Source organism: Schistocerca nitens, chromosome 3, assembly GCF_023898315.1.
Source record: "Schistocerca nitens isolate TAMUIC-IGC-003100 chromosome 3, iqSchNite1.1, whole genome shotgun sequence".
NCBI classification, from domain to species: Eukaryota; Metazoa; Arthropoda; class Insecta; order Orthoptera; family Acrididae; genus Schistocerca; species Schistocerca nitens.
In genome coordinates, this window is record NC_064616.1 from 518,714,917 (window position 1) to 518,734,025 (window position 19,109).

The 19,109-nt window shown below is 44.0% G+C and overlaps 1 protein-coding gene across 1 annotated transcript in view; it reads right to left on the reverse strand.

Moving 5' to 3' along the window:
- Positions 1–2,981: 2,981 nt before the first annotated feature.
- The window catches only part of LOC126249643 (melanopsin-A), a 485,748-nt gene continuing 469,620 nt past the window's right edge, over positions 2,982–19,109 (reverse strand). The window contains exons 12-13 of the mRNA XM_049951321.1: positions 17,158–17,896; positions 2,982–3,806 (exon numbers count right to left, since the gene is read on the reverse strand). Coding sequence (XP_049807278.1) covers positions 17,186–17,896 — 711 coding nt within the window. The 3' untranslated portion in view covers positions 2,982–3,806; positions 17,158–17,185. The remainder of the gene's footprint in view (positions 3,807–17,157; positions 17,897–19,109) is intronic.

Here is a 19,109-nt window from a genome sequence, read left to right on the forward strand (position 1 = left end):
AAGTGACTACCAGATTTTATGAAATATGTATCTCCCAGTCCTTGCTGGTAACGAAAAGTTTTCATCTCAGTTATATCACGGTCCAGAACACCAATTTCACTTTGGTTTTTGTATTACCACTGATAAATTGTGAACACATATTTTGTTTTATTTTTTTATTTGTCCTTCGTTGTCGTAGCACTGTTTACTGTAAATAAATGTGTGGTATCGATAGCCACGATGCCACGGCGTAGGTTGGCACTACGACAACGACACCGACGACAGCGCCATCTAGCCGGTGGTGTGCTCTACGAGCTCCGCTCCAGTTTCGCCCATTTTCATCAGGAGCAGACGGCCGGGGCACTTCGGACCACATGGCAAAGTTATGTAACACGTTGCATATGTTTATACACAAGTAAAGGTGCTTTAACTGTATTTGCAGTACCGACGTATTTTTCCTGCTCCTGCTCCTACCCACGCGCCGCCTTCCAGACGGGATACAAAAAAATGTCTGCTTGAAGATTTTTTGCTGAACAAATCGCCTTGACAATGCTTTAGGCTATAAAGTTTGTAGTCTCATGACACAGCACACAGGCAGATTACGTGTCTAAAATAAGACAGTAAAATTTAGCATGTGGTTTATCTTATATGGCATAATGTGTGTTTCATGTTTAACTTCTTGTATTTGAAGGAGATAACAAATCTCAAAAAATCTAAATTTGTAGTCTATGTTCTTGTAAGTTCAGTGACTTGTTTTTTACACAAGCAGACATATGTACCTGTATAAACCATCTTTTAAATTCTCTGTGTTGAAATCCATATACTGTTGATCTAAATAGAACTATGGAAATTTATTATTGGTCCAGTAAGCATACAATAGTTCGAAACACGTTTACTAGCTTGTTTTTCGCCATTTCATTTTATGTTTTTGCTTGAGGGCCACATGTATAACAACGGAGTTCGCAATTTACAATCGGTTGTTGTCCGTTCGCACGTGCCGCCGCAGGTTTCGCCGAGAGTGACATCTAGTGGCAGCAAAAGGTACCTCATGGCCTGACGTTACAAGCCACGACCCCAGTAAGCTCAAGATTTAACGCAGAGTTAAAATATGGAAAGCAGAGAGCTTGCAGTAGAGGAGATTTGTTTCACGATATCGAAGATGAAGAAGTGCCCATAATTCTTGAGGTACGCGTTTTAGAGTCCATGTTTCGCTTCTAGTATCGGGTATGCGTTTACTCCATTAATTATGATACACTCTCTATTTTTGTAGTCTCGTTGTTCAATACAGTATCCATATGTTTTCTAGAATTTCTGCCTTTGAAGTTGCTTGGAGCATGTTCTTTCGCAGCCTACTGTTTGCTCTGTATGACACATAAAAGTCTTGTTTTTTGAATGCGAAACTCACTTGACGTGTTAGTTTGTGTACATAAGTCAGCGTGTACCACTTGGCACTTTTCACACTTCAGCAGAAGCCAGCCGTCCTCTAAGAAAACGTCCACCTGCAGGCGGACATACACAGAGAAACGCACACCCACGCTCGCAACCTCAAGTTCAGATGATACACCGCAGCTCGACTCATTTACAGTAGGCGTGGATAAAAGAAAGAGCGACAGTACTTCATCATTGTTAATAGGAGTAGGGAAACGAACATAATTTCTACAGGTAGTTCACTTCTTAGGATGTGTGATGTTAAATGTACAAATGCTCTCTGACACAGGGAAATAATAAACTTTATTATGAGTTTTCAACATTAGATTAAAAACATAAATACTTTAACGAAAAATCGAATCATCGGTTACAATACATAATGGGATCCATATCACAAGCAGATTGTATCATTAAAAATTGACAGTGGCTAGAATGCGAAATGTTCAGCTACCTTAAGGTGATAAATAAGCAGAGTTCAAGAAAACGTGTGAGCGAAGACACAATCTCTAAGAGAACCACGTGTGACTTGAGAAATAATGAAACTTATTGATGAAAGAACTGTCTATAATATCCCATACAAAGATAACGAGTACTGCGTTCTACGTAGTGTAGTTATCTAGTAAAGCTAAGGGCATGTGGAATTTGTGACAAGCAGATTCTAAGAGCACGAAAGAGTCTACTTCCTTACCTAAAACATTTTTTCGCAGTTTGTATTAACTCTCTACATCTCCATTACCAAGCGTGGATGTTTTTACCTTCAGTGCAAGTGGCTATGACACCTTCGTATCTAAATCAGTGCTTTTTCTGGCAATGAGGTAACTTGATATCAGTACATATTTGAATAACACCAACAGGACGGCAGAGATTATTTGACAGCGATGAAAGCAGGCGGCACTGTGGCGAGGTTCGAAATTTAACAGTGGGAATTCTGATTTTCCCTCCCACATCGGTTGAATGAATTGGTGTTTCGTCATTGGGCTCCGAAAAGAAAACGTCAGGGTTTAGTGGCATCACAGCAGCATAAGTTAGGGACCACCTATCCTAAGGCAGCTAGTTGTGTCGTCGTGCACAGGTTTTTTTGTGTTTGTTTCTTAAAGAAGTCTTACTAAAAATTCTTTTAAGTTTCTTGTTCCAAATGTTATTGAATGGGAAAAATGTTTCGAGTTGTTTGCCACAGCCTGCGGCGGGAGTTATATTCTCATATTGCCGAATGATAGTGTACGTTAAAATCCATTTCATTAAAGTCAACTGAGAGTTAACGTTAACAGGTACGTTAGCTGTCTTCTTGAACAAGTCGTCCAGAATAAAATATAATCCAAAGAAACGAGATAGTGCACTTCTCATACAGTAGCTTATAAAGGTACACCAGGATCTACATGTCAGCAATACATTTTTCTTAAGTTACACTAAAGTTACAAGATATAATTTACATTTTGTCTTCCATTAATTTATGACATATAAAATAAATATCTAGTTACTTATTGTTAAATAATATAGTTAAAGGACATTAATTACTAACATTTCAACATCTTCTATACAAGGTTAAGGAGACATTAAAGTTATTCATACCATTATTTAGACACGCTGGAGAAAAAAAAATGGTTCAAATGGCTCTGAGCACTATGGGACTCAACATCTTAGGTCATAAGTCCCCTAGAACTTAGAACTACTTAAACCTAACTAACCTAAGGACATCACACACACCCATGCCCGAGGCAGGATTCGAACCTGCGACCGTAGCAGTCCCGCGGTTCCGGACTGCAGCGCCAGAACCGCTAGACCACCGCGGCCGGCTCACGCTGGAGAACTAAAAATAGGGTTTAACAGCATCGAAGAGCTGATGTCTTCGATTAATTTATGATCTCTAAAATCTAAATACTACTTATTGTTAAATAATATAGTTAAAGGACATTAATTACTAACATTTCAACATCTACTATGAAAGAACTACAATATTAAGCAGACATTACAGTTATTCATACCATTATTTAGACACGCTAGAGAACTAAAGAAAGGGATTTAGAGCGTCGAAGAGCCGATGTTGGTGGCGGGCTACTCTTCGACACATCTGAAACAGTCTACGAGTCTGGCGCAGAAGCTGCGCACGCTGGACACAATGTCTGGCGACGGCGGCCGTCGCGGCAGCGGCCGTGGCGACAGCGCGCGCGTCCACCGAGGTCTACGCAGTGGTTGCTGGGGCTCAGGCTGCACGCTCTCAGCGCTGCCGGCGCTGGCGCACAGCGCCTGCTGCTGTGCTTCGAGGCACTCTAGGCACATACGGTCCATCTCGCCGCGACGCCTCTCCATATCGTATTCGAGGCGTGTTTGCTCGACAGCCTCCTCGATGTGCGTGTTCAGCGAGTCGAAGTTTAGGCGCTGTCCCTCAGGTCCGGAACGACCTGTGAACAAGTTCCTCTTACCACACACGCTGCAATTTACTAGCCACTAACTGTGGCACTGTTACTGTAACACAGTCTGGTAGATAAAAACTGTATGCCGGACAGGTACTCGAACCCAGATCATTGCCTTCGAGGGCAAAGCAAAGAGAGCTTCACTGCAAATTTAAACGCAGCCAAAGCCTCTCAGACAAACATAAGCTAAACGATGTCAAAGTTACCGTATGGAGGGCTATGCGTGAAGCGTTCAGTGAATTCGAAAGTAAAATTCTGTGTACCGACTTGACAGAAAATCCTAGGAAGTTCTGGTCTTACGTTAAATCAGTAAGTGGATCGAAACAGCATATCCAGACACTCTGGGATGTTAATGGCATGGAAACAGAGGATGACACGCGTAAAGCTGAAATAGTGAACACCTTTTTCCAAAGCTGTTTCACAGAGGAAGACCGCACTGCTGTTCCTTCTCTAAATACTCGTACGAACGAAAAAATGGCTGAAATCGAAATAAGTGTCCAAGGAATAGAAAAGCAACTGAAATCACTCAACAGAGGAATGTCCACTGGACCTGAAGGGATGCCAATTCGATTCTACACAGAGTACGCGAAAAAACTTGCCCCCCCTCCCCCCCCCCCCCCCCCCTTCTAACAGCCGTGTACCGCAAGTCTCTAGAGGAATGGAAGGTTCCAAATGATTGGAAAAGAACACAGGTAGTTCCAGTTTTCAAGAAGGGTCGTCGAGCAGATGTGCAAAACTATAGGCCTATATCTCTGACATCGATCTGTTGTAGAATTTTAGAAGATGTTTTTTGTTCGCGTATCATGACATTTCCGGAAACCCAGAATCTACTCTGTAGGAATCAACATGGATTCCTGAAACAGCGATCGTGTGAGACCCAACTCGCTTTATTTGTTCATGAGACCCAGAAAATATTAGATACAGGCTCCCAGGTAGATGCTATTTTTCTTGACTTCCGGAAGGCGTTCGATACAGTTCCGCACTGTCGCCTGATAAACAAAGTAAGAGCCTACGGAATATCAGACCAACTGTGTGGCTGGATTGAAGAGTTTTTAGCAAACAGAACACAGCATGTTGTTATCAATGGGGAGACGTCTACAGACGTTAAAGTAACCTCTGGCATGCCACAGGGGAGTGTTATGGGACCATTGCTTTTCACAATATATATAAATGACCTAGTAGATAGTGTCGGAAGTTCCATGGGACTTTTCGCGGTTGCACCATTAGAAAATTGCAGCGAAATGCATGAAGATCTGCAGCGGATAGGCACTTGGTGCAGGGAGTGTCAACTGACCCTTAACGTAGACAAATGTAATGTATTGCGAATACATAGTAAGAAGGATCCTTTATTGTATGATTTTATGATAGCGGAACAAACACTGGTAGCAGTTACTTCTGTAAAATATCTGGGAGTATGCGTACGCAACGATTTGAAGTGGAATGATCATATAAATTAATTGTTGGTAAGGCGGGTGCCAGGTTGAGATTCATTGGGAGAGTCCTTAGAAAATGTAGTCCATCAACAAAGGAGGTGGCTTACAAAACACACGTTCGACCTATACTTGAGTATTGCTCATCAGTGTGGGATCCGTACCAGGTCGGGTTGACAGGGGAGACAGAGAAGATCCAAAGAAGAGCGGCGCGTTTCGTCACAGGGTTATTTGGTAAGCGTGATAGCGTTATGGAGATGTTTAGCAAACTCAAGTGGCAGACTGTGCAAGAGAGGTGCTCTGCATCGCGGTGTAGCTTGCTGTCCAGGTTTCGAGAGGGTGTGTTTCTGGATGAGGTATCGAATATATTGCTTCCCCCTACTTATACCTCCTGAGGAGATCACGAATGTAAAATTAGAGAGATTCGAGCGCGCCCGGAGGCTTTCCGGCAGTCGTTCTTCCCGCGAACCATACGCGACTGGAACAGGAAAGGGAGGTAATGACAGTGGCACGTAAAGTGCCCTCCGCCACACACCGTTGGGTGGCTTGCGGAGTATAAATGTAGATGTAGATGTAGACGACTCAGGGACGACTGAGGACCCACCGTCACAGCTTTACATCTACCACAACAGCTTTCCTGCGTTTCAAGCATCACAAAAGTTCGCTAGCATACCTTGCGCGATCAGCTCTCGACGAAGCTTCAAAACAATGCGCACTCTGATGCAGAGTGAAAGATTCATTACAGTCCTCCAGACTGTGGATAAGCCATTTCTCCGCAATATCTTTTCTCCAAGGACTGCTAGTTCTTCTAGGTATGCTAGGAGAACTTCGGTGAAGTTTGGAAGGTAGGAGAGAGGTACTCTCGGAAGTAAAGCCGTTAGGGCGGGTCGAGAGTCGTGGCTGGACAGTTCACAAGGGAATCTCCCCATCGCACCCCCCCCCCCCCCCCCCCCTCGCCCCTCAGATTTTGTGGTAAAAGGGCCCAGCGAATACCCCGTCAAAAACTGAACACAGGTCAAGCATGAAAACAAGAAGGTGTAATGAACTGTGAAAAAAGAAGCAAAGTAGAAACAGTGAACGGTCCAAGCTCAAGATGTGCAACATCGAGCGAACTTCAATGGCCACTGCGTCGTGGTTGAGTGGTCACGGTGTTGGGCTGTGAAGGGGGAGATACGACTTCAAATCTCGCTTGGCCGGCCGTTGTTGCCGAGCGGTTCTAGGCGCTTTAGTCTGGAACCGCACGACCGCTACGGTCGCAGGTTCGAATCCTGCCTCGGGCGTGGATTTGTGTGATGTCCTTTGGTTAGTTAGGTTTAAGTAGTTCTAAGTTCTAGGGGACTGATGACCTCAGATGTTAAGTCCCATAGTGCTCAGATCCATTTGAACCATTCAAATCTCGTTCGTGCCCCTTTTTTTCCAAAAAATTATGCGCTGTCCGTCCGGTCATTGACGTGCATGTTCGCATGTTCACTGTATTCAGATCTGTGTCTGTGTAGTGGTGTAACGTCCGTTTGCAACAGTGAGGTATAAGGAAGGGACCTCCAAGCGCGCGTACCTCCTATTTGTTCTACAAAAGTATCACATGTTATGACTCTTGCGTTCCGTTTTGGAACTTTCGACTCTTGAATTCCTTTGTTGTAAAGTAGTTCACACCCGTTTATTTGTTGTTTTCATTTCTTTGAGAGGTCTATACGGCATTTAACCTGCTCTCACTATTCATCACATCATATTCTATAACCAACGAGTAGTATGACAATTGCCAAGATTACAGAAGGAGAACAGACACGTCAGTGACCGGACCGAAAGTTAGGCATCTTATGAAAAAAAAAATGGAGAACGAGAGAGATTTGAACAATGATCTCCCACTTTACAGTCCAACACCGTGAAAACACAACCACGATGCCGCGGCTATTGATATTCGCTCGATGTTACATATCTTGAGCTTGGACTGTTCACTGTTTCTATTTTGCTTCGTTTTTCACAGTTTAGTACACCTTCTTCCTGTTCTCATGCTTGATCTGCGTGCAGTTTATGACGTGCTATCCACTGGACCATTTTACCACTAGATCTGAGAGGGGCGTGCTGGGGAGTTTCCCTTGACAGTAGGTCACAGCTGCCGTCGAGCGAGGAACTATCTGCCAACTACATCTTCGCGTGGGGCGACAGAGACAGCCACTTAACAGGACAACTATTGTGAGTACGACATAAGATTATCAACAACGCGGAAAACGTATTTCAACGATGCACAATGAAATTTGTATTTCAAGTTAGAGCGGTGTGCTATGACATAGTAAATGAGGCCGTACCTGCAAGAGTAAGGCTACACAAAATAAAACTAAGACCTTCAACGTAGCGCACGAACTGCTGACTAATCGAAATCTTACCACATTTCTTTATTTACCGGGACCTGAAGCAGGAAAAATTTAGCAGTTATCGACAGGACCCCTGAGAATGCCATAACAATGTAACAAATCACAAAATGGGTTCAAAAAATGGTTCAAATGGCTCTGAGCACTATAGGACTTAACATCTGAGGTCATCAGTCCCCTAGACTTAGAACTACTTAAACCTAACTAACCTAAGGACATCACACACAGCCATGCCCGAGGCAGGATTCGAACCTGCGACCGTACCAGGAGCGCGGTTCCAGACTCAAGCGCCTAGAACCGCTCGGCCACCGCGGCCAGCCACAAAATGGGCTGGAGACTATTTTTTCTGGTATGTTCTATGGGACCAAACTGCTGAACCATCGGTCCCTGGAGACTATTCCCAGAGACGAAAAACAAAAGTCACATGTGGCTCATCGGCGATTACGACCACTACTTTCTAACAACAAAATCCCCGCCACACCAAGACCCTATACGGAACAACACAGAATTCTGCAGAATGAACGAAAATACAAGAAGTGGTGCAACTTCCTCGCCAAGATAATTTAACGAAAATTAAGAATCTTCATTTTGAAAAGAAGAGATGTTTATTTCATCAGAAAACAACGTTTCCAAAGTAAAGCTGTGTTGAACATCACGGAAAAAGTCATAGACTTTTCCAGAAAGAAGTCAATTTTTCATTTTGCACCTTACTCGTCATTGTTAACAACCATCAATGGGAAAGAAAAATTTTTATTTCTTTAAGCAAGAAGATTTCTACAAAATCTTATTATTTATTTACTTATGACTTTATGTATTTATCCCTAACACATACCACTACATTGTAAAGAGGACACAATTCCGTTAATAAAACTATTTGTTATTGTAATATTCAATGCAAATGAAGATACTCTATGCAGGGAGAACATTCACCAATGATCACAGCAATAAGTATAACCGAGGAAGGTGTAAACGATGAGCGAAAGATAGCGCTGGAGAGGAGGACCTAAGAAAAAAAGGCAAGGTTCCGGGTTCGAATACCGGTCTGGCACACATTTTAATCTAGCAGGCAGTTTTTAAAAAGCGCACACTCAAGACCTTTTGTGACCACCCTCCATTCCTATAAATGCTAAACAAATGTCATAACATGTATTAAAGCGATGTTGTTCTCTGCAACTTACATATATGTAGATCTAGATGCGGAAGTAGTTGTGTTCTAAAATTATATTAGTGATAGTGTGTCACGCCTATAGCAGCTGAAGATGAAGCCATAGTTGCTTCGAAATTTTATTGAAAATAAAAAAATATATCAATAATAACAGCTAGCTGTTTTTAATAAGTTATAGAAGGTATAGAAATTGTTAACGTATCATGGTATCCACCCTGCAGATCATCACACACGTTGGTCATCGGGGCTCAGCTCTAAGCGGGACTAATTACTGAGGACAATTTTACCCCAGTCAATGAGATCTCACACTGAAGCCGCGTCTGAAGACTCGCCGGACAGCGGTGGGATACCGACATGACTGTCGCCCTACGTACGGTCCGATAACCAGGAGTGTTGATCTGAGGTGCCCCTTTGGTTGCATTCGCGGTACCGCGGTACCCTTACAGAACAGCGGTACGTTGACGATATTATACGCCCCGTTTTGTTGCCCTTCATGGCAAGCCATCCTGGGCTCAGCATGATAATGCACGCCCGCACATGGGAAAGAGTTTTTAACACTTGTCTTCGTGCTTGCCAAACCCTACATTGGCCAGTCGTGTCGCCGGATCTCTCTCCATTTGAGCACGTTTGGAGCATTATGGGGAGGGCCCTCCAAGCATCTCGGGATTTTGACGATCTAAAGTGCCAGTTAGACATAATTTGGCACGATATCCCTCAGGAGGACATCCATCAACTCTATCTATCAATGCCAAGCACAATTACTGATTGTATAAGTGCCAGAGGTGGACCAACGTGTTACTGACGTGCTTAGTTTGTAAACCTGTTTCTCTTGAATAAATCGTCCAATTTTTTTGCGAAATTGTAATTATCTGTTTGTCTGTACATGTACCTCACATCTACCGATTTCCGCTCCATTCACAGTCACATGTCGAGGGAAGAGTCCAAGGGAAAGTTCCAAAAAGAGAATGAAGAGGACTGTGTGCAATCAGTCAGTTAAGAACAATATAAAAGAGTCATGTAGGAGTGAGTAGGGTTAGCGTTCAGTTTCAGTACCATGCATCCAGAAGGCAGTGAGGCTCTGCAGCTACGAGAAGACGGCGATAAATTCTGGTGGACATACAGTAACTGCAAGCTAAGTAGCATTTTACGATATTCATTGGAATAGTGCTGAACAGAAACTGTCTATCTCTGTATCAAAGAGTTGGGATACCGGGATTTCAGTGGACAGCAGGAACAAGTAACTGCTTGGTGCTTGTCTCTGGTATGGCAGGAAAAGTGGCGAGAGAGTACTAGTGAAGTAGTTCACAGTGTTGATGATTGATTAATTATGCCAATTGGCCACTAGTTAGCAGACCGAGTAGCAGTCAAGTACCCGTCTTTGATAGAGGTCCGTTCTAAGAATGATTGAAAACAGCCGCCATTGTGGTAAGGGGGTTCGATCTGACGCCTCACTAATTAAATGTGTTTGTTAGGACAATAAATTTATTAAAGAAAGAGTAATTGCTTTCTACCTCAACAAGTCATTGTTGCCAACTCCAAGAGAGTTACTGATTTTCTGTATCCTAACCCCATACAACCAAGAAGATTTTTTCCCTCTCACCTCCACTACTATAAAGGCTCATAACAAATCAAAGTACATCAACAATGTCGTTAACGTCCTGACTGCGCCACGTAGAGGTGGGGAACCTGTGCCGGGGCACGATTTAGAAATTTGTTGTCATGTTTGTGGGGTGTGGCAAGGTGGGTAATGAGGATGGTAATGAAAGAAGCATAGAACGCAGAAGAACAAATTATAGCAATTGTGCCACTAAGTCAAACCGCAAGAAGAAGAAACTCTTACGAGTAGCAGTGCCCAAGATCACACCAAGATTACGGGCATCAGTGCCCAAGATCCCAGAGAGACCAGCAGTCCGCGAACGGTGTGAGCAGCAGCGGACCAGGAGAGCCGAGCACATCTGCCGAAGAACTGGGACAGAACAGGCAAGGCAGCGTCATCAATTAAGAACATGGTCCCACAAAATTGTTAATAACAGATAATCTGAATAATTGGCCTGAAGTAAGAAGCATTTTGGAGGAGAACTATTTCTACAAAAGAACCACAGATTTCTACGCTTGCTGGATATTTCAAACCAGACAGTATTCTAGGGAACCAATTGCCTCTTAGAGAAACAGGATAGATGATCTATTCATATCCTTCAAGACTACTGTGACGCGAGTAAAGTATATGGAACAGTTGAACCGCGGGACTGCTACGGTCGCAGGTTCGAATCCTGCCTCGGGCATGGGTGTGTGTGATGTCCTTAGGTTAGTTAGGTTTAAGTAGTTCTAAGTTCTAGGGGACTTATGACCTAAGATGTTGAGTCCCATAGTGCTCAGAGCCATTTTTTTTTGAACAGTTGAAGTGTGCCATAGAATTAGTTAGTGCCCTGGGTGTTGCAGATTTTATTCAAGGATGAGCCAATGAGAGAATACAGACGACTGTATGCAGTCGAGGCCAAAACACTAACTTAGGGAAAGCCGTGGAAATATCCCAACAAGAAGAGAGTGCGATCATGTCAATGAAAGAGAAAAATAAAACTTCACGAAAAAAAAATTCGTCATAATAATATCCTGACGAAGAAAAATCACAACACCAAGAAGGAGTTGTGCGACATTAACGAAAGTTAGTAGGCGTGTTTCTACATCTGAAATACACTGAAGAGCCAAAATAACTGGTACAACTGCCTAATATTGTGTAGAGCCCCTGCGAGCATGCAGACGTGCCGCAACACGATGAGACATGGACTCGAGTAATGTCTAATGTAGTGCCGGACGAAACTGCCACTACGAATCCTGCAGGGCTATCCATAAATCCGTAAAAGTACGAAGGGATGGAGATCTCTTCTGAACAGCACATTGCAAGACATCCCAGATATGCTCATTAATGTTCATGTCTGGGGAGTTTGGTGGCCAGTAGAAGTGTTTAAACTTAGAAGAGTGTTCTTGGAGCCTCTCTGTAGAAATTCTGGAAGTGTAGGGTTTCGCATTGTCCTGCTGGAATTGCCCAGGTCCGTCGGAATGCACAATGGACATGAATTGATGCAAGTGATCAGACAGGATGCTTACATACGTTTCACCTGTCAGAGTCGTATCTAGACGTATCAGGGGTCTCGCATCACTCCAACTGCACACGCCCCACACCGTTACAGACACTCCACAAGACTGAACAGTCCCCTGCTGACATGCAGCGCCCATGGATTCATAAGATTTTCTCCATACCCGTACACGTGCATCCGCTCGATACAATTTGAAACGAGACTCGTCCGACTAGGCAACATGTTTCCAGTCATCAACAGTTCAAATCGGTGTTGACGGGAGCAGGCTAGGCGTAAAGCTTTGTGTTGTGCAGTTATCAAGGGTACACGGGTGAACCTTCAGCTCCGAAAGCCCATATCGATGATGTTACGTTGAATGGTTGGCACTCTGACACTTGTTAATGGCCCAGCATTGAAATCTGTAGCAATTTGGGGAAGGGTTGCACTTCTGACACGTTGAACGATTCTCTTCAGTCAACGTTGGTTCCATTTTTTAAGGATCTTTTTCCGGCCCCACCGATATCGGAGATTTGAATTTTAACCGGATTCTTGATATTCACGATACATTCCTGAAATGGTCGTACGGGAAAAATCCCCACTTCGTCGCTACCTCGGAGATGCTGTGTCCCACCGCTCGTGAGCCGACTATAGCACCTCGTTCAAACTGACTTAAATCTTGATAACCTTCCATTGTAGCAGCAGTAACTGGTCTAACAACTGCACCAGACACTTGTCTTATATAGGCGTTGCCGACCGTAGCGCCGTATTCTGCTGTTTACATATCTCTGTATTTGAATACTCATGACTATACCAGTTTCTTTGGAGCTTCAGTGTTTGACGTACATTCGAATTTCACGCCAGTAGCATAAGAGTGCGCTAGTACCTCCACTATGATGATGCTAATCAGGTATGCTTTAAATACACGCTGTAATGGTCTTGAGCGTTTGTTACCTTTGAGATCCGGCGTAGTGAGTTGACGGCAGTCAAATGGTTTAAGGCGACAAAGACGCCATTATAAACATCTCACTGAGTTTGAAGGTGGTATTGTAATATACAGGAAGCTGGATGTTGCTTCTGAGATAGTGCAGAAAGGGTTGGCAGGAATGTAGCCACTGTACATGACTGCCGGCAGCGATGGTCACGAGAGTGCACGGCCGCAAGGAGACCGGGCTCCGGACGGCAACGTGGCACTACGGAGAGGGAAGACCTTCGTGTTCGACTTACGGCTCTGGCCCATCGTACTGCATCTGGAGTAGCAGTTTGAGCAGCAGTTGGCATCACAGTGACACAACGAACTGTTACAAATCGGCTACTTCAGGGATAGCTTTTTGAATTCAGTGGTGTAAGCCGAGAGCTCATTTGATGGTAGGGTGGGGGTCTGATGTGTTTTCTGATGAAAACTGTATCTGCTTCGGTGCCAATGACGGCCGCGTGTTGGTTAGAAGGAGACCAATTGAGGGCCTGCAGCGAACCTGTCTGCCCTCTAGACACGCTGGACCTACATCTGGTGTTACTATCTCTGATGCGATCTCGTGTGACAGTAGGAGCACTCTCGTGGTTATCCAACCCACCCTGACTGCCAATTTGTGCGTCAGTCTGGTGAGTCGACCTGTTATGCTTTCATTCATGAACAGCATTCCGGGGGGTGTTTTCCGACAGGATAACACTTCCATGTACCGCTGTCGTAACTCAACATGCTCGACATAGTGTTTTGGCCTGCTCGATCACCAGATCTGTCTCCAGTCGAGCACATATGGGACATCATCAGACGACAGCTTCAGCGTCATCAAGAACCAGTATTAACCGTCCCTGTATTCACTGACCAAATGCAACAGGCATGGAAGTCCATCCCGCGAACTGACATCTGGCACCTGTAAAACACAATGCATGCACGTTTACATGCCTGCATTCAACACTGTGGTGGTTGCACCCGTTATTAATGTACCAGCATTTCATATTTGCAGTGGCTTGTCTCGCGCTTGCATTAACCTGTCAACTTGCAATGTTAATAACTGGAGTATGTTACCTAACAAACATATTCCTGAAATTTTATTGCTCAACATTAATTGTTTTTGGTGTTGCAATTTTTTCCGTTATTGTAGAATGTAACAAACAAAACATGTGAAATGTTATAACTGTAGTAAAAAGAGACGTGTAGCCAAACACTGCCACCACAACAACAAAGAAAGATGGACCCATATAACCAACAGTACAGAGGAAGCACGGAAGTGCAGAATTATTGTTATCATTATGATGAACCAGGACACACAGACACGAAGTGTGACAAGATTATTATATGTGAAAAATACCAGAGTCGTGGACACAATGAAAAGGACTGTCGATCTTCCAGATGTTATAGTTGCAGTAAGTATGGGTACGCAGCACCCAAGGGTAGAGAAAAAGTGGGTAAGATACCAAAGAAAAGGGGGGGGGGGGAATCGAAACAAGTGGTACAGGCAGCAGTTACACGTAGCCACCGTTAAATGCCCCAAGGTGACGGTAATAGACTGTGAGACATAAAATGACATCATGACGATTTATTGCAGGAAAGTTGGTAAAGAATTGAATTTTTTAATAGATACAGGAACTCATATCAGTCTGCCTAAGAAAGATACAATACACACAGGAACACTACTAAAGAAGCAAGAGGTTCGGAGGTAAAACTGGGTAACGAATGCTACAATGAACACGCTGGGTACAGCGACAATGACTTGAAGAAATGCCGGAAAGGTGTTAGGCGAGCGTGTACTCCATTTGTTAAGAAAGGGAACAGATGTCCCATATTATGGTCTGGTATGTAGGGATTTCTTACAAAAACAAAGAGTATCATTGATTATAGCCAGCGACGAATAACACTGAACATAGACAGGATCACAAAATGATATCAGGAACGTAAGAGTAGTATAAAGGAGTTCTATGAGAGGAAACGATGGTTTTGGAATTTAAAAGGAAAACTTGCTAGCTAGGAAAATAACGGAATAAAACAAAATTATAATGAAGAAGAATCACTTATAATGGCACCCGTCAGAGAAGGGTAAAGTTGTGATCCAAAGGAAACGATAGATCCTAGATAAGAAAAGGCCATGAGAATCCGATTGAAAAGGCAAGAAGTGATTCAGGAAGCCCAAGGGGTAACAATGCCGAAACAAGAAGCATTAAAGGGTGTGTACATTCCAGAGGCTCTTGTACGAAATACTCAAAGTAAATGCATTATTAGTATGGTGAACACCAAATGAGGTAGAGTGTGTTGCTAGTTCAGTGTGCTTAATTACTGAACCCTCATGCGATGAAGCCACAGGAAGAAGAGTAATAGAAACGCCGGAACAGGCACCGGATAACAAGAATCGCATATCGCAGGTCAGAGATGCTATGCGTACAGAGCAACTAAATGAAAAAGAGAAATATGAATTAGAATGTGTTTCATTTTGTGTCCGCAGCTCGTGGTCTGGTGGTTAGCGATACTGACTCTGGATCACGGGGTCCGGGGCTCGATTCCCGGCCGGGTTGGGGATTTTTTTCTACCCGGGGACTGGTGTTTGTGTTGTCCTCATCATTTCATCATCATCGTCATCATTCACGAAACGGGGTGACGACAGGAAGGGCATCCGGCCACCCCTTAAATTAACCATGCCAAATCTGATCGTAACCATGCCGACCGTGCGAAAACGTTGGACAAAGGCACAAGAAAGAGAAGAATGTGTTTCATTTAAAAGACGAATTCAAAGTCATTCACGTTGACACTAAAACATAGACTTCTGCTATTGTCCGAGCATACTGCTACGATCACAAGTAGTAGACCATATCGGATATTGGAATCCCAGGAGGAGATATCACGTGAACTCATAGAAAAAAATATTGGCTGACGATATTATTGCAGAAAGTAAAAGTCAGTGGCATGCGCCATTACTGCTAATTCTGAAGAAAGTGGAAAACTAATATATAGTATGGTGGCCAATTCTCGTAAGGTAAACGAGATTTCAATAGGGGAGGCATTCCCAATCCCGAACATATCGAAAATTCTGGACCATCTGGGAAACACTAAGTATTTTCCCACAATGGATTTGGGCAGTGGATACCATCAGATATTAATGAATCCCCAGGATAGGGAGAAAACTTCATTCAGTGCTAATTATCAGCACTATGAGTACAAGAGGATGCTGATGGGATTAAAAGAGACTCTTAGTAAGTTTCAAAGACTAATGAACATTGTACTGTCAGGATTACAGAGAAGAAAATGTTTGGTATATTTGGACGATTTAATTACCTTTCCGATGTCTAAAGAGACATTTTGTAAAATTTAACTCTTATACAGAATGATGTGCGATTACTAACTTCTTTATTTCATCTCTCAAAGCTAGCCATTCATCATCTAGTATATTCCTTTCCCGTGTTTCAATAGTGGCCTAATGTTCCCCCTGAAACTCTCAACAACCTCTGGTTCTTTCAAGTTATTCAGGTCGCATCTCGTTAATTTCCTATCTTTCTGCAAATTCTTCAGTTTTAATCTACAGTTCATAACAAATAAATTATGATCAAAGTCCACTTACTGGTATGCCCCCGGATATATCTCACACTTAAAATCACGATCTGAAATCTCCGTTGCCAATATACAATCAATCTGAACACTTTCAGGATCTCCAGTTAGTGATTACACATGAAAAAAAATGTTTGCAGATTTCTTGGAAATTTTCTGCTACTACTGGTAACTTTGGAGAGCTGACTAACTCAAGGTAAGTTGATATAAATAAGTTATATGTTCAGATCATTCATCATATTCACAGATAACCCTCCACTATGGTTGCACCTATCTTGCCTTGTGACAATATTGACCAAGCGCCATTTCAATTGGGTCCGTCTTAATAATCAAAGGTTTGTCAGAATCTCTTTCTGTTGGCTTCATCACTCATAACTTCCGGTGTCCTTTAGCAATTACACAAAGGTGCTGCAATTTGACCGAAACCTTTTAGGAACTTTCTGTAGTATCCTACTACACCTAAGCATCCTTTAAATTCTTTCTTTATCTTCGGCACTAGGAATCTCTTTACCTCTCTATGTTCTGCTCGTCTGGTTGTACTGCTCTATCGGTTATTCTAGGTCACAAAAATATTAGTTCCTTCGGTAAAAATTCCCACTTGCCTTGATGCAATTTCAGCCGGTGTTCCATGTGTCGGTCGAAAACCTCTCGTAATTTGTCATTATGGTATCGTAAGGAACTTGAGAAACAGATAATATCTGAATATTCATCCTGCAGAATGTGAATGCGAGCCTAGCATAACACGGTAGCTGGCAGGGATGACTTACCTACGAGGGCAACAGCCACAAGCGTTCGTCAGGCAACCGTCCGCAAAGCGTGTTCCAGGGGTCCTTGAAAGTCGTTTGCTGGAGCCGGACGCTGGAGATCGAAGCAAACGGCTGGCATCGCGGTTGAATTGGTTCGCGGTGGCGGAGGCGGAGGTGGAGGCAACGACTCGGCCTGAGGCCCCCGTCGTGTCTCCATTCTGGCCTCTGTTTCCTCTCTGCATGCAATGCGTCTAATAAAGCGCACGACAGGGCTCTCTGAATCTGAGCTGCTTTCAATCTGGAGCGTAGCAGAGACTTCGTCGCCGCCCCGTTGCTGCGCATTGCGCACCGACTTGTACTTCTTGAGAGACACTCGAGCAGGACGTGGGGAAGGACTCCGAGAGCCAGAGCTGCTGCGCGCCAGGGGGGCCAAGTCCTGCGCGTGGCGTCTCAGCTGCTCGTCACGTGCCGATGCCGTCAGTCTGCGGGACATGCGGCGGTGAGGAGACGCCGTCACTGAACCAACGCTGCCCTGCTGTGCTGTCTGCCTTGTGGAAAACGATCGGGCCTGCGGCGAGGAGGACTCGGCGTCACGCCTGCTGCGGTGCACGTTCTGCATCTCGATCGTAGTCTCGACTGATGGAGCGGAGGTGGCGCGACGTGAGACGTGCCCCGAGCCACGACTGGTGCTGGGACCGTATACACGAGCAAACATCCACTGCTGGTCGGCCTCTGCGACCTCACTCACGTCTTCAATATCCTGCCAACACAAAAAATTATCTTAGCAATCGAAAGCATTCACTACATGGGACAGAGTCACCACTGTGATTAATGTACTGAACACAGCAACAAGTCGCGTATGTTGGATTAATTTTGACCAGTTTCGATCGTCAGATGTCAGCATCCTCAGATATTCATTGCCCTAGTGGCAAAGGCCCCGCATGATCCACAGACCTTGCCAAGGTGGGGCGACTTGTGTTCCTCAGCGATACACGTAGACAAGGATCCTTTATTTTATGATTATATGATAGTGGAACAAACACTGGTAGCAGTTACTTCTGTAAAATATCTGGGAGTATGCGTACGGAACGATTTGAAGTGGAATGATCATATAAAATAAATTTGGGTTAGATAGAGCAGCAATCAGTCGTAGAATTAAGTTGCTTTAATATGACATTTATAGTCACAACGCAGATCAGATTTCGACCTGTGTCAGGTCATTATCAATGCAGTGCGGAATTGTAGCAGTTGTTCGGGCTCAAGTGAATGTTTACAGAGTTCAACCATTGTAATGGTTTACAGAGTTCAACCATTGTAATGGTTGAACTGTGCAAGCATTCACTTGAACACGAACAACTACTACAATTCCGCACTGCATTGATAATGACCTGACACAGGTCGAAATCTAATCTGCGTTGTGACTATAAATGTCATATTAAAGCAACTTAATTCTACGACTGATTGCTGCACTATCTAACCCAATATAACCACAGTCGTTGCGTGCACCCACCCCATGGAGGGCAACCTGATAAAATTAATTGTTGGTAAGGCGGGTGCCAGGTTGAGATTCATTGGGAGAGTCCTCAGAAAATGTAGTCCATCAACAAAGAAGGTGGCTTACAAAACACTCGTTCGACCTGTACTTGAGTATTGCTCATCAGTGTGGGATCCGTACCAGGTCGGGTTGAGAGAGGAGATAGAGAAGATCCAAAGAAGAGCGGCGCGTTTCGTCACAGGGTTATTTGGTAAGCGTGATAGCGTTACGGAGATGTTTAGCAAATTCAAGTGGCAGACTGCGCAAGAGAGGCGCTCTGCATCGCGGTGAAGCTTGCTGTCCAGTTTTCGAGAGGGTACGTTTCTGGATGAGGTATCGAAGATATTGCTTCCCCCTGCTTATAACTCCCGAGGAGATCACGAATGTAAAATTAGAGAGATTCGAGCGCGCCCGGAGGCTTTCCGGCAGTCGTTTTTCC